The sequence below is a fragment of the Triticum urartu genome, chromosome 1A, assembly GCF_056163025.1.
Source record: "Triticum urartu cultivar PI428250 chromosome 1A, HENAU_Tu73, whole genome shotgun sequence".
NCBI classification, from domain to species: Eukaryota; Viridiplantae; Streptophyta; class Magnoliopsida; order Poales; family Poaceae; genus Triticum; species Triticum urartu.
The window spans coordinates 69182399-69198401 of record NC_141873.1 but is presented as its reverse complement, the minus strand read 5'-3'; the positions used below and the strand labels follow the sequence as shown (position 1 = coordinate 69198401).

Below are 16003 nucleotides of genomic sequence, written 5' to 3'. Positions count from 1 at the left end.
GCTTGTACACTTTTTAAATTGCACATGTTTTAGAAAAAAACTGATTTTTTTATTACATAGAAATTACATAAATTCTCTAAAAAAACTGTTAAATATTTCTACAATTTTCAAATTATATGAACTTTTTTCAAAAATACATAGGCACTTTTATTTGAAAGAATATTTTTAAAATACTAACACTTTTTTAATTACGTGAACATTTTTAAAATTAATACAATTTCATAATAAAAGTATTTGTTCGTATTGTCTTACCAAACGGATTATAATTTATTTATTGTATCAAAATAATAATAATAGTAGTAGTAGTAGTAGTAGTAGTAGTAGTAGTAGTAGTAGTAGTAGTAGTAATAATAATAATAATAATAATAATAATAATAATAATAATAGGTGTAGTACATTTTAATGGGCTGAAGTACTGCACCGTGGGCGGCCCGGCCATGGGCCAGCGAAAAAAGCACAAAAGCGCGTGGGATCGAGAACTACGAACAGTGACCAGCCCTGTGGAAGGAACGAGTCAAAAGAGAGACAAGAAAAGCACCGTAGCTTGTACTACCTTGCCCGTCTTGCAAGCAACGCACAAATTATCTCGCTGGTTTACCCCATCTTCCCCCTGCAAGAACAGAATAATGGAACCCCAGCTAGCTGCTATCACTTCCCCTCGCTCTCTCACTGTCATGTTTCGCAAGAAAGCAATTTGATATCCCTCCCATGGAAGCATCTCATCATCATGGAGCATCTGCTTTAAACTAGCCGACGAGTGTTATATATGGTACGTATGCCCCAATCTCTTGGACCAATTTAAATACTAGCACACAGCCATCCGTATGAGTACGAGATCTCTTTGTTGTCTTGCTCTGACGTGCTCTCTGTGATCGACGAGAGTTGCGTCGCTCTTGGTCGTGAACTGCCAACCCAGATACAACAATTTAGGTTCAGTGATGTGCACTTCGAACTGATATGCAATTTTAAGGTAGTTTGAACTTACCTGTAATTTGAAATCGTCCTGCTGCGATCATCTCAGAACGCTGCCGCTGCAACAGCCGGACATTTCCGTTCTTTATTACTTGGGATATTGAAAATGCTTTGACTTATTCGAAAAATAAGCTTTGACCAAACTTTCGATCGGCATAATGTATCTTTTTGTGAACTAAACTTTCGTAACAATTTGTAGTATTTGACATGGTATATGAGATCAATGATGTGGCCGTCCGTAAGATTAGCAAAGTATTGTGCTGGCGCAAGTGCGTTCTGAGCTTCGCCTGTGCTGCAAAAGTGCGTTATGTACTCGGTAGGCACGACGCCGGACGGCCAATGGAGGCAAAACTGTTCCAGCCGTCGCGCTGTGTCCAGCCGCGCCGCCCCGGCCGATGCCCCCCTCCCTACCTCCCCTGCTTCTCCCTGATTGCGGCTAGCAAAGACTGCCTCCCCGCTGTTCAGTGTCCCCGTCGGACATCCTGCAACGGCCGATCTCGGGGTTGTTTCCCATGGCCGGGACTGCGGCCAGAGCTAGTTCCCTCATACACTATGGCTGAGTCGACGTTTGCCCGTTAGGTGTTCGATGTTTTGCCTCCACGGGACTGAGTACGTATATACGTATCCATCGCCGGTTTCCACCTTGGTTACTGACTTGTTCTAATTTGCAGGTCATATTTTCGCTCCTTCGAGGCTTGAGCTTTCACCAAACATCATCCTGCTCCTGGTGAGTGTTCCTATCGACCGAACCTTCTGCCGGTTTTACACATGATGAACAGGTAAAAGTAGTGTCTAAATAAGTTACTCTGTTGTGTGAATATGGCAGGTGTGCCATCACGTACAGAGAGGAAATCATCTAAGTCGAAGTCTTGTCTTCAGCACTTTAACTGACTTTATCAAGGTACTGATTTCCCTCTTATGCTTGCTTTCCCAATGTCTTTGTTTGAAAACAGGGTCAAAGATCAGGACCTCTTAACCCACCATAGATGAAACCCTCGCATCTTGTATGATAACATGGCTTTATGATGCTAGCGCTACAAAGAAGATTTTAAATATGTATGCTTGGTGTAGATATCCCAACCTATCTAGATCTTCCACCTCATATCCATTCTTGCCAATTTCATTGCATTGGATTCGGTTGTTGCTTGTTAATTTCTTCTAGGCTATAATAAAAATAAGGGATGCGCCTAATGTAGTGTGATAGGCTACAACGTTTTCGTTCATCTTTACATTTTCAGTCTTCCGTGGAAACTGAGTACGACCTAAAAGACGGCCAGGTGGTGGCAAATAAAAATTGACAGTTCCAAAAATTCGAGATGATGGGGGCCAATTGTGTCATGCAATACGTTAATATTGATAAGAGGGGCCAAATTGCTACGTTAACATATTCTCTCAGAATATAACAGGTAAAAAGGTATAAACTTGATGGATGGGCAAAACCTTGCCCCCCACCAGTCCCTCTCTTTCCACCACTGCAAAGAAATGTAGTGCAGTGCTTTTAGTCCATTTGCTTATTCATTTTGTCAGTTCTTAATGACTATCTCCTTCATTGTGAATCTGTTTCACGTTCTGTCTACAACATTGTAGGCGATATGATGAGCTAAAGAAAACAAGACCTATGTTGTATGTGTTTTGGCTATATGACAATAAATTTGCTACTTGTGTGTAAACTGCACGAGGTTGGGAAAGAAGTTTTACCTAGGTGGCTGCATATTAGTCTTTTTTGCAATAAAGAACTGCATATTAGCGGCTAGCCTCCTCTAGTTGCTTGCTCTCAACTCTATATTTCTAGGTAGCAACTCTATTACTTGATGTCAGCTATAAATTACTTGTATGGACAACTGCTAGCAGAAGAACTGCATTAATGCAGTGTTTACTTCTAGGCACTCACTAATTTATCATGAGAAATTGAGAAGGATTTTAGTCCCTATTTTGACGGGGTAGATTATGATGGTGTAGATTAATCGTGCAGAGATATTAGTGTTATGTAACAAAACTTTCCTTCTATCCTACTTACATAGTTCAAAAAGGCGCTAGGAGTTAATTGTGCGTTTTGCCACCATCTTGCGCTTTTCTGATCAAAGCGCATGCTTATGCGCAATTATGCGCAGATTAAGCGCAGTTATGCGCTGGGCGTTTTGCTATCGCCTAGAGCCTAGGCGCACTTAAGCGCTTGCTTAGGCGCGCCTTTTTTGACTACGCCTACTTATAAAGATTACAGTTGATGGTCATCCCTTCACTTCCAGTGTTCCATCTCGTCCTCTCGGTCCTGACAAGTGGGGCTGTATAAACACGAGTAGGAGCAGCAAGCTAGCAGCCAAGCATTAAACTGTGCTCACTATTAGGAAATATGCAACTTGTATTTCCCGGGGGCAAGGGCCAGTATATATATACAATGTACAGGTGGTAAATATGCAGAAAGCCCCATGTACTACAGAGAAACTATACAGGCTACATGGAAACATAGTATAACTCTAAAACCCTCACTCAAACTCAGGGTGGATCCACAACACTGAGTTTTGAGAGATAAAATCCATGCTTTACTCTAGTCTGGGCCTTCGTAAAGAAATCCTCCAACTATAACTCAGAAGGAACATAATGTAGAGTAACCTGATCCTGCACACCTAGGTGCACAAAAGAAGCTTCAACACCAATATGTTTGGTGACCTCGTGCTTCACAGGGTCGCGCGCAATATTGATAGCACGTGTATTATCCGACAAGAGGGGAGTAGGTGTAGTAAAAGAAACACCAAACTCCCGAAGTAACCATCATAACCAAGACACCTCTACCATCAAAAGAGCCATAGCTCGCAACTTAGGCTCTGCCTCGAATGATAAACTGTAGTTTGTTTCTTCGTCTTCCAGGCAATGAGAGAAGTATCAAGAAAAACACAGTAAGCAGAAAGTGAACGACGATCCGGGGGATCACTAGCCCACATAGCACCCGAACAGGCCTGAAGTTGTAACAAACTGGGGCAGGGAAAGGGTAGACTATGAGAGTGCGTGTCACGAAGATACCATAGAACGCGAAGGAGGTGACCGTAGTGAACTGAAGTGTGAGCAAAGACAAAATGACTGAAAATATGAGTAAAATTGGAGATATCCGGACAAGTGACGGCTAGATAGACAAGACTCTTAACAAGATGAGACAATGCGTCGGATCAGACAAGAGATCACCGTCAGAAGCACATAGGTGAGCATTGAGCTTCATGTGAGTCTTAGCAGTACAATCATCAGTAAGAGCAGCACGAGCAAGAAGATCCTGGATATACTTCTCTTGGAAATAAAGAAGGCATCAGAGGTAGAAGAAACCTCAGTCCCAAGAAAATAGAGAAGAGGATCAAGATCAGGCATGAGAAACTGCTCACTAAGACGTGCCTTCACAAAGGCAAGATACTTAGAGTCGTCGCCAGTGGTGATCATGCCATCGACATATAGAAGAAGAGTTCGACCATGAACTAAAAGGTGGGAAAAAAGCGCAAGATCATGAGCACTACTGAAAAACTAGCCGCAGTCTCCACTGAGGAGAAATGCTCAAACCAGGCACGGGGAGCTTGCTTAAGATTGTGGTCGAGCAGTGAGAAGTGCACCGAAAGTGTACTTCGAGCGAAGGGGAGGCTCCCGTAAAACCTAGGGCAGAGGTTCTAGAGAGAGTAACGAAGACGACATACCATACCAATACCTAGGGGGTGGCTGCATGTTGACCTCCTCACGCAACTCACCATTAAGAAAGGCAATCTTGACATCAATCCGAGAGACAAACAAGTGGCAAATAGAAGCCACAGAGAGTGTGTGAACAATGGTCATGTGGGCCACATGAGCAAATGTCTCATCTTAGTCTTGCTAAAAGCCACGGGCCACAAGACGAGCTTCGTAGCACTCAAGAGAACCATCCGATCAAGTCTTAACCTTGTAGATCCACTTACAAATGATGGGGCGAACACAGGGAGGAAGAGAAATAATATCCCATAGGTTGATGCACTCAAGAGCAACAATTTCCTCTACCATTCGGAATGAACAATATGATCACAATAAGAACTGGACTTTCAGAAGCATTGCCAGAATAACCTTAACGGCCAATGGCAGGGTGAGCACGAAAGTGATAAGTAGACTGAGAAGAGGAAGATGGCTCATCAATAGACTCATCCATATCAAGTGGACGATGAGTATAATGGTGAGGAAAGGGGGGAAGATTAAGAGGGGGAACCACGAGGAGGGGAAATCACTGGAAATGAGGGTGCAAAACCATGTGACATATGAGGGGAGGAAACTGCAGGAGATGGCGACGTCAGATCTGCAACAGTCGGATGAGCAGGAGTAGTGGGATGAGTAGATAAGGGCTCAACAGAGTGATAGGTGTCTCGGGAAAAGTGAGGAAACAAATATCCTCCACTGAAGAGGTCGAGGAAGATGGACACAAGAAAGGACGCGACTAATCAAAAGTCACATCTCGAGACTCGACGACCCACAGAATCCCAACAACAATAGCCCTTATGCTCATCACTGTAACCTAAGAAGACACATTCAACCGATTCAACAGTCAGTTTGGTGCGATCACGTGGGACAAGAAGAAGTAGTGAACACAACCAAACATGCGAAGAGCTGAATAGTCAGGAGAATCATCAAAAAGATGCTCAAAGGGAATGCCACCCTGTAGAGCAGAGGATGGCTGAATGTCGATGACATAGATGGAAGTGAAAACAACCTAAGCCCATAATTAGGCGGAAGAGAGGCGGTGCTCATCAACGCACGAGCTGTCTCAAGGTGAACAATGCTTGCGCTAGTCACACCATTCTGCACGGAAGACACGGACAGGTGTGGAAAATTGTGTAAGAATCATGACATCAAACTTCTTATAGATAGATAAGGCCTCATGATGAGAAGACTTAAGGTATATCCAGGTGTGTCGAGAGAAATCATCTATAAAGACAATATAGTAGTTATGATCCCCTTTTGAGGAAAAGGGAGTTATACCCCAAACATCATAGTGAACAAGATTGGGAGGATGGTGAGACACAATCTAGCTTTGAGTATAAAGTAACTAAACTTGTATACCAAGCCGACAACCCTGATAGTCTAAAAACACCATTGGAGACGAATCCAAGAAGACCATGTCGAACTAAGGATGAGAGACGAGAGTTACATAAGTGACCAAGATGATGATGCCACTGTTGTAAAGAGCCGGTAGACGAGGCAACAAAGGCTATAGACTAGCGACGGTGCCGGTGGAGGGAAGGTGAAACCATTCAAGCGTCGGAGCCCTTGGGAGTCATGACCCCAGGGGCCAACACCAAGTAGAGCACCAGTGTGGCGAACCTGAAAAAAAAAACAAGAGTCAAAATTAAGAATTGCCCTGCAACTAGAGTCAACAATCTGACGGCCAGAAATGAGATGCATGGTAAGTTAAGGAACATGAGCAACATCAGGAACATGAAAAGACGAAGTGCTAAGAATGCCTCAGCCATTGACCGGGGGAGCTACCATCAACAGTAAGAACATGAATAGAAGAATCATGAGGTCGAATAGAGGACTTAGTGGATGACTCATGAGTCATGTGAAAAGATGCCCCAGTATCAATAATCGGCGGAGATGTATGTGCTTGTGTACGAGGTGGTTTCTCAATGCTAGAAGAGTCGGTAGTAGAACCAGAAGACCTATAGATGGAGAACCAAAATACGCGGCTAGCAGGCATCAAAGTCGCATAATCTCTTGCTCACTCAGGGGCTCAACTGAATAGGTCGACGAGATGCACCCGACAATGGAGAATTAGAGGAAATAAGCAGGTCACGAAGTCGCGCAATCTCCTGCTTAGTGAAGGACACAGTTGAAGTAGTCGATGTAGCAGCACCGAGAGAGGAGCGTCGATCACCACCTGTGGAAGCCACTAGAGGAGGCGGTGTAGCATGCCCAATATTTTCTGCAAAAGTTGTCTGAGGAGAGGAGGTCACATGCGGACAAGAACCAAGTGGTCAAGGGAAGGCGTGTGTGCGAGGCCAAGGCATAGTCAATGGAGCGATAGGCACCAACACTTTTGGTGGAAATTGTGAGAGGGGTCGGTGTAGAGTGACAATCACCATGTGTAGAGGTTGCGGAGTCACTGAAGAGCGACCACCATGGCCTGCAGAAGGCATCAGAGGAACGACACCACGGTGGATGAGCACCAAGCAACTTATATTTCCTTGGGCCAAGGGTCGGTACATATATATACAGTGTACATGTGGTAAATATGCAAAAAGCTCCTTGTACCACAGGGAAACTATACATGCTACGTGGAAACATAAAGGCAACTACAATGCGGATCACCAAAATAGACACACCAAACATCCACACATGCGTTCAGACGCGTCCGTAGACACCGATAGGGAGCTAGCCATCCAACCCTATACACCAAATGTCCTCCCCTATTTTTTCTATGACTGGAGCACTCAAATAATTATAGAAGTATCATAATTTGCCCATAAATAGCATGCAAATATTCTCATACAATAGTTCAAATATAAATGTTACAATCCAAACATGAAGTTTTAAATAAAATAGTTCAAATTTGAATTCAACTTAGTCCGACATATGTTCTAGTTGTCACCTTGAAGCAACCACGGATACTCAATCAGATCAATCATTCTGAAGCTGCTCATGAGTTCCTCGATGCTGAATCTGTTGATGCATTTGGATGAAATCCCGAATGTTGCCGGATTTTGTGGTGGAAGTTGGACAGGATCACCCATGTGCTCAAAATCCAGACCGGTGTGAATCGCCTCACCCTCATCCTCGACAATCATGTTGTGCATGATCACATAAGCTGCCATCACCTCCCATAACGTTTACTGAAAAAGGCTTTGGCCCCGCTTTATATATAAAGCCACACGGCCAAACCGATACAAGGTGATGAGGAAAACATCTACAAAGCAGATCAAAGACAAAACAAGAATACAAGAGCACCCACACCTCACCAAGAAACACCGAGGCTACTAACTAGAAGAGACACCGCGCCTCCATGAGAAACCATCGGACATCGATGCAACACACCCACCAAGAAGTCGCTGGAGATGCCCCCCTGCCATCTCGCTCCGGTCTGTGGAGCGCCGATCCTGCCTACACACAATGAGGATCGAGCGCAATGGCAACGACGCCATTGTAAAAGATAGGACACCGCCGGGGCTGCCCCTAGTTAGAGCCCAAGGAGCCTCAAGATAGGATCCGAGCTCGCCCGCCGATGACGATGAAATGTGACCAAAGGGTAACTGAGCTCCACGACAACGCCCCCAAGAGGGTGACGACGCAATGCGCCGCCGCCTCGAGACCGAAGAGGTGGTCAAGGGTTTTCACCCGGAGCCCTAGTGCAGGGAGAGAGACCACGACGACGCCCCCAAGAGGGACACGACACCCGCGGGTGCCAATGCCGCCGGCGCCGAAGCATGGAGCTTTCGCTCGGAGACTCTTCCGCACCACCCCGAGGTGCCATGGTCATCAGGATACCGCCACCAAAACAAGCCTCCACACCACGATCTGGGAGATACCGCTGCCGAAGCACCGCCACCGCCAGGTTCCCCGCCACCTCGCCCCTCGTTACCCACACAACCAAAGAGAGATGCCACCACCACCGCAGCGCCACTCGCCGAAGAGCCGACCGTGCAGTCCACCTTCCAGGGTTGTTGCCCCGGCATCCCCGATCTCGAAGCCTCCAACCCCAGCCAAGCCGTCGGACACCACCCGCTGGAGATACATGTGAAAAGGCATCGCCTTTCGCCCCTGGACAACCCTGTTCCGGTGAGAATCAGCAGATCAGGCGTGGAACAGGCCACGCTGACCATCCCAGTCGAGACCCTCTTGGATCAGGACGGGGAGCTCCTCGCGCCGCTCCCCTCGACAACAACACACCATCGTTGCCCCTAGACCTTAAATCAGCACTGCATGGGCTGGATCTGGCAGGTCCTGGCCAGCCCACCCCTGGACTGGGAAGGGGTGGCCGCAGCACCCCAGCGCGAGCCACCGCGCAATAGAAGCATGCTCACCACAAGGACGGGAGTCACCAGTTCGCCCGCCAGCGGCGCATTTCTGGATCCCATATTTTTGCAGGTCCTCAAAACAACTATAAAACGGGCTCGGAGCACTCCAAATGCCCTCTCCACATCCTTTCTAGTTCCTCCTTGTGTTTGGCAAAGTAAGATCTTTTCTTTGGCTCAGAGATGGTCTTGACGAAGGTCGCCCATGGAGGACAGATACCATCACAAAGATAGTAGCCATGTTGTAGTCATGACCATTGATGGTATATAGTTGCACAGAGGAGCTTGTCTCGCAGTCAACCTAGCATACAATGGAGACCGTTGCAGAACGTTGATATCATTGTGTCTCCCAGGCATGCCAAATGCAGAGGTCTTGTGATGCAACTACTTCAAGAATGTTGGTGGGCTTTTTACAGGGACCCTAATATTGCCTGTGTTTGAGCATATGGGCAGTTCTTCCATTTCCAGTGCATGCAATCCCTGGATCTCTGGATTGCATGCACTGGAAATGGAAGATGCATTGAGAGGTCTTGTGATGCAACACACTTTGCCACATCTGAAAGTAACGGCAGAAAAAGGACTCGATGCATATTCGTTGAAGTAGTCGTCAATGAGCGTTAAATGGCTCCGTGCCCGATTCCGGTTCAGCACTCAATGTCTCTTGACTGATCGCTTGTAATTCAGATCATGTTCCTCCGCACATCGCGCATCTGCAAGAACCGCCTCTGTCATCATTGTTTCATCCTCATATTCGTCCTCATCTGACGATGACGAATCCATGAAGTTCCCGCACAAGTACTCCATGCCCGAATCCATCGTTTTTGCTTCAAAGTTAAGGACAAAAAACCTAATTTTTTTTGGCTAAGGCACTTGGCCGAGCACTTGCCAGGCGTGGTGCCTGCCATTGACAACATTCTACAGGGCGGAGGGTACCTGGGTGGTGGCCATATCAGGGGTGGATCTCGCCGGCATTAGCAGAGTGGGCCTTGGGCCCTGGTATAGCGGTGGAGGTCCGGAAAGGCCTGTTCGGGCGGCCGGGGTGGCACAGTGGCGGCGACCGGGAGGGAGTGGATTCAGAGAAGGGAGGAGGACGGAGTGAGGAAAATAGGGGGTTCGAATGGTGTTTTTGGGTGGGCCAGGTGTGTCGGAGGCCTACGTGATGGAGGTTCGGACGCCCACAAACCTCCCCCAACTTTGCAATCGGTTTATGAGATTTTGGACGCCTAGATGCGTCCGACGACGTTTGAGGCACAACGTTGGATGCCAACAAACATCCTGACACCGCGTTTCGGGCATTAAGGAGTGGTTTGGTGCACGACATTGGAGTTTCCTAATATAACTCTTAACACTCACAATCCCTTGCCTCCTTCCTATTGCCGCCTGCCCCTCATGACCTCCCACAGTTCACTTCCTAGTTCCTCCTGCCGCCTACCCTCCCCCAGGCCCCATCCTCCTACTGTGTTTGTTCAAATGGCCTCCATCCCCTTCAGCTGGGATTCCAAATTCAAATGGCTATGCTAATCTTGAAGTGCCACCGCTCTCGTCGGAACCGTTGCTTTCATAGGAAACTTGTGTTGTCTGTGAACAATGGGTGATCACCTTTTAAGCATGGCAGATTCTTACAAATAAGTTTTTTTAGACTTAATATAGTTTTAGACTCGCCTTTACCTGGATAGGAGTGCTGACAACATAGAGAAGTACAAGGTGGCACAGAAGGCCGCAAAGCGGTTGTGAGTGAAGCAAGAGGTCGGTCGTACGAGGACCTCTACCAGCGATTAGACACGAAGGAAGGCGAAAGGGACATCTATAAGATGGCCAAGATCCGAGAGAGGAAGATGAGAGATGTTGACCAAGTCAAATGCATCAAGGATGGAGCATACCAACTCTTGGTGAAGGACGAGGAGATTAAGCATAGATGGCGGGAGTACTTCGACAAGCTGTTCAATGGGGAGAATGAGAGCTCTACCATTGAACTGGACGACTCCTTTGATGATACCAGCATGCATTTCATGCAGCAAATCCAGGAGTCTGAGGTCAAAGATGGTTTAAAAAGGATGAAAGGAGGCAAGGCAATGGGCCCTGATTGTATCCCCATTGTGGTGTGGAGAGGCCCCGGAGACATAGTGATAGTACGGCTAACTAAGCTTTTCAACCTCATTTTTCAGGCAAACAAGATGCTAGAAGAATGGAGACGGAGTATACTAGTACCAATCTTTAAGAACAAGGGGGATGTTCTGAGTTGTACTAATTATCGTGGAATTAAGCTGATGAGAAAGCTATGGGAGAGAGTCATTGAGCACCGCTTAAGAAGAATGACAAGCATGACCAAAAATCAGTTTGGTTTCATGCCTGGGAGGTCGACCATGGAAGCCATTTTCTTGGCATGACAACTTATGGACAGATACAAGGAGCAACAGAAGGACCTACATATGGTGTTCATTGACTTGGAGAAGGCCTGCGATAAGATACCGCAGAACGTCATGTAGTGGGCCTTGGAGAAACACAAAGTCCCAGCAAAGTACATTACCCTCATCAAGGACATGTACGATAATGTTGTGACAAGTGTTTGAACAAGTGATGGCAACACTGATGACTTTCCGATTAAAATAGGACTGTACATAGAGTCGGCTTTGAGCCCTTATCTCTTTGCTTTGGTGATGGATGAGGTCATAAGGGATATACAAGGAGATATCCTATGGTGTATGCTCTTTGCGGTGCTAGTCGATGATAGTCGGAAGGGGTACGGGGGTTAATAGGCAGTTAGAGCTATGGAGACAAACCTTGGAATCGAAAGGTTTTAGACTTAGTAGAACTAAAACCGAGTACATGAGGTGCGGTTTCAGTACTACTAGGCATGAGGAGGAGGTTAGCCTTGATGGGCAGGTGGTGCCTGAGAAGGAGACCTCTCGATATTTGGGGTCAATGCTGCAGAAGGATGGGGATATTGATGAAGATGTCAACCATCGAATCAAAGTCAGATGGATGAATTGGCACCAAGCTTCTGGCGTTCTCCGTGACAAGAGAGTGCCACAAAAGCTAAAAGGCGGGATCTATAGAACGGAGATTCAGCCTCAATGTTGTATGGCGCTGAGTGTTGCCCAACTAAAAGGCGACATGTTCAACAGTTAGATGTGACGGAGATGCGCATATTGAGATTGATGTGTGGCCACACAAGGAAGGATCGGGTTCGGAATGATGATATACGAGATAGATTTGGGTGGCACCGATTGAAGAGAAGCTTGTCCAACATCGTCTGAGATGGTTTGGGCATATTCACCGTAGGCCTCCAGAAGCTCCAGTGCATAGCGGACGGGTAAAGCATGCTGAGAATGTCAAGAAAGGTCAGGGTAGAACGAACTTGACATGGGAGTAGTCCGTAATGAGAGATCTGAAGGACTGGAGTATCACCAAAGAACTAGCCATGAACAAGGGTGCGTGGAACCTTGCTATCCATGTGCCAGAACCATGAGTTGGTTGCGAGATTCTTATGGGTTTGTTGGAGTGCAGCTTTAAACAGCATAATATATATGACCTGCTGCTAAAAGAATATAGCTAGAGGTTTCTTGCAAGTATGCTTTCTATACTAAATATGTTAAGTATCAACGAAGTACTGAATTTTACTTATTATTATGTAATAATACGAGGGATGTGGATGTGGCCTGCACAGTTAACCGCAGGCAAGGACACATTATGTACGCCGAGAATGTAGTATCGAAGGCGTGGCATGGGCTAGGTCAAACCTTGGTCACGCAAGAAAACATACATAACTAAATCAGGCCCATGTTCAAAAAATATGATATTGATCCATAGCAAAGCAAGGGCATTATTAAGCTACTACATTTACATTTTCAATCATCGATGTGAGATTCGTAAAATACTACTTTATCGTGTTATTTTCCTCACAATTGCATAGATCGTGGGGTAGTTTTGCAAGTTGCTTTTAAATTGTCCATAACTCTTTAAAAATCATATTCCTCACATATTTTTATTGCTGGATCAACAGGAGATCATAGAGACATAAACATCCATTATCAACATCATGCAATTGTCAATCATATTGGTGCAGCTATGGAACGAGTGGGAAATCAGGTTACTTGTGCTTCTCAGTTATACACTGCAACTATTCCTCTTCTTCACAGGGGGGCTTAGGCGACGAAGCAGTAATACATTGCTAAGATTCTCTATTTGGTTGGCTTATTTGGGGGCAGACATGATTGCATTTTATACTCTTGGTCAGATCTCTCGACTTGGAGATTCTATCAATAGTAGGGATCCGTTTACAGGGACAATGTCTTTGGCATTCTTTTGGGCACCTTTCCTCCTTGTTCATCTTGGCGGACAAGACACTATTACTGCCTTTTCATCTGAGGATAACAATTTGTGGCTAAGGCATTTTCTGAATCTTTTGGTTGAAGTCAGCCTTGCATTATATGTCTTTTGGAAATCAATGGGGAACAGCAATCAGCTTTTAATTCCAGCCATGTTTGTGTTCGTTTCTGGAATAGTTAAGTACGGGGAGAGGATTTGGGCTCTCAAGTATGGGAGTAAGGATGACCTTAATAGCACCACTAGTAACTATGAAAATAATCAATTGCCACTACTAAGTGTTGAGCAAGATAGATACTGTGACATTGTTTGCTATGCTCTCCATACGGCACGCTATATTCGAGGATTCCTTGCAGGGCGTGCAACTTTTCAGATGGGGCATGAAATTCAGTTTACATTAGTAGAATATTTTGGAAGATTTGCAGAGCATGGGGCAAAACTTAAGATCATTGAGATGGAGCTTGCTATTATATATGATGACCTCTACACCAAGGCTGTTCTGTTTAGGACATGGACAGGTAGCATTTTTCGCTGTGTTGTACATATCTCTGCAGTGGTTGCTTTTGTGCTCTTCTACGCAGACAGGAAAGAAAGCTATAGCAGAGTGGATATTGCAATAACATATGCATTACTCATTGGTAGCATTTTTATGGAACTTGTTTCAATTCTTATGGCAATGGTATCACCATGGGCATGGGCATTCTTGAAAGCACGGAGTTTTCACTGGCTTACCAATTTGTTCTGGTCTATCTTCAACATTGTTCAGCCGGAGAAGAGGCTGTGGTGGTCAGATTCCATGGGGCAATATAACCTTCTGCGCTCCATATTCTGTATTGAATCACCAACCATTGGCATGATCAGAAATATCATAAATTCTGTTGGTTGGGCTAAGGTCTGGAAGCACTTACGACACACCAAGGATGTCAAAGCTAAGCATAAGGTCATGGAATGTGTGGTGCAGTGGTTGGACAAGCAGGATCGTTTCAATGATTTAGCAAAAGGGATGAGGCCTAGACTTAGCACAGAACTGGAATTGATACTGCGAGGACCTTTTGAGCATGCCATACTCCAACTACATTTGTTTACAGATTATCATATAAGGGGTCTACTTGATGAGGAGGGATCACGTCTACACGACAAAGGAGGTAGATCACATCTTGCGAGCATATGTGAGGAAATATCAAATTACATGATCTATCTTCTTGTTGTAAACCCTTCCATGTTGCCGGTCAGTACCACTGCAGAAGATACACTTGCATTGTTCCCAGAGAAAATATTCTCTACCGGCAGGGGTGGAGTCAGAGATGTGCCGTGCCTTGTGCTGGATAGACTCAAGCTATTTGTCCTCCAGATTTGTAATTACTTTGTGAAGGAGTCTTCAACAGATACTAGGACAGTATCCCCGGCAGCCCTAGGCCTGGATCTTCCCCTGTCTACCAGCCAGAAACATATCCGAGAAGTGCTACATAAGGATTGGACGGCTGCTGGAGAAATTGAAGGCAAAATACTGTTGGGTGCCCGAGCTTTATTGGACTTTCCAGAGTCTGAATTGACCATCGATGAATTATTGGTGGAGATCAAAGAAATATGGATAAGGCTGCTTGTTTATGCAGCAGGCAAGTCACACGCAGAGGCACATGCGCAACAGATGAGCAGAGGAGGAGGGGAGCTGCTCACGTTTGTTTGGTTACTCATGGCCGCCCACTATGAGCTCGGTGATGTTGCTCGCAGGCTCGACCTTGTTACATCCTCATCTGGTGCTGCAGAGGGAGATCGACTTTTCGCCTTCATCTTTCCGTCTTATGAACAACCTACACCCATGTAGGTCTTGCATTGCAGGCTCAGATATTTTTCATATTTCATCAATGTGCAAACTGTGCGTAGTTGAATCCTGTATGTTCTGCTTTTTTTTTCTGATAAAGAGCGCTCTTTATTGACTCATGGTGTCGCAACAAATGTATAAGAACATAGCGAACACATGCGGCATCGTGTACACACTGAGTTGTTACTATTACAGCTGAAGAAACGATAGTTCAATACGACAGAAAGCTAAAAAAGTCCCATCTTTTGGATGCCTGGCCATCCAGAAGATCTAGTCTCAGGTGCGTCTTGCTTCTGAGATAACTGCTTTGCAGTACGGCTGTACTTTCTCCGTAAACTAATATAAGTGTTTAGATCACTATTTTAATTATCTAAACGCTCTTATATTAGTTTACAGAGAGAGTATGAAATAACTGCTGTGCAGTGGGGCGGTATGATCAAGGAAATGATCCAAGATTAGTACGTGTGATTTATTCATCTAATAATTTTTCGAAAGAAATTTATATTAATCTTTCCTTGGCTTTGCTGCCGGTCAGTGAACCATCAGTATTTCCCCTTTTTTGTCCTTGTGGGATTTCTTCAGTATACGAAGTCTGTTGGCATTAACATTCAGTGAAAGAAGTAGGATCGGTTCTGCACTCTGTGTTGGCTGCATTGTAAAATACTCCCTAATTATACATGGAGGTAATATCATCCGGAGTCACATAACTTGCGTCTGATATTCAGTTTGGTGCTAAAATTTTGAAAATACGGATTTGTGGTCATTCAACTTGCGTTTCCGTGTAAATACGGTGTTTCCTCTTGTATCTAGCCGTATGACCTGCTCACATGGCGCGCCAGCTTGGCGGAGGCCCACTTGTCCGTGGCTAAAGTACACACGG

The 16003-nt window shown here is 45.4% G+C and overlaps 1 protein-coding gene across 2 annotated transcripts; it reads left to right on the top strand.

Annotated features, from left to right (window-relative positions):
* Positions 1 to 520: 520 nt before the first annotated feature.
* On the top strand, positions 521 to 15761 carry LOC125547290 (uncharacterized). 2 transcript variants are annotated; one of them, XM_048711227.2, is made up of 4 exons: positions 521 to 769; positions 1644 to 1699; positions 1799 to 1873; positions 12979 to 15761. In XM_048711227.2, exon 4 carries the CDS (start codon positions 13015 to 13017, stop codon positions 15124 to 15126), a length of 2112 nt encoding a protein of 703 aa, XP_048567184.1. In that variant the 5' UTR covers positions 521 to 769; positions 1644 to 1699; positions 1799 to 1873; positions 12979 to 13014; the 3' UTR covers positions 15127 to 15761. The 2 variants fall into 2 exon arrangements, with proteins under 2 accessions (XP_048567184.1, XP_048567190.1); XM_048711233.2 differs by lacking the exon at positions 521 to 769 and adding an exon at positions 1291 to 1581.
* Positions 15762 to 16003: the final 242 nt, after the last annotated feature.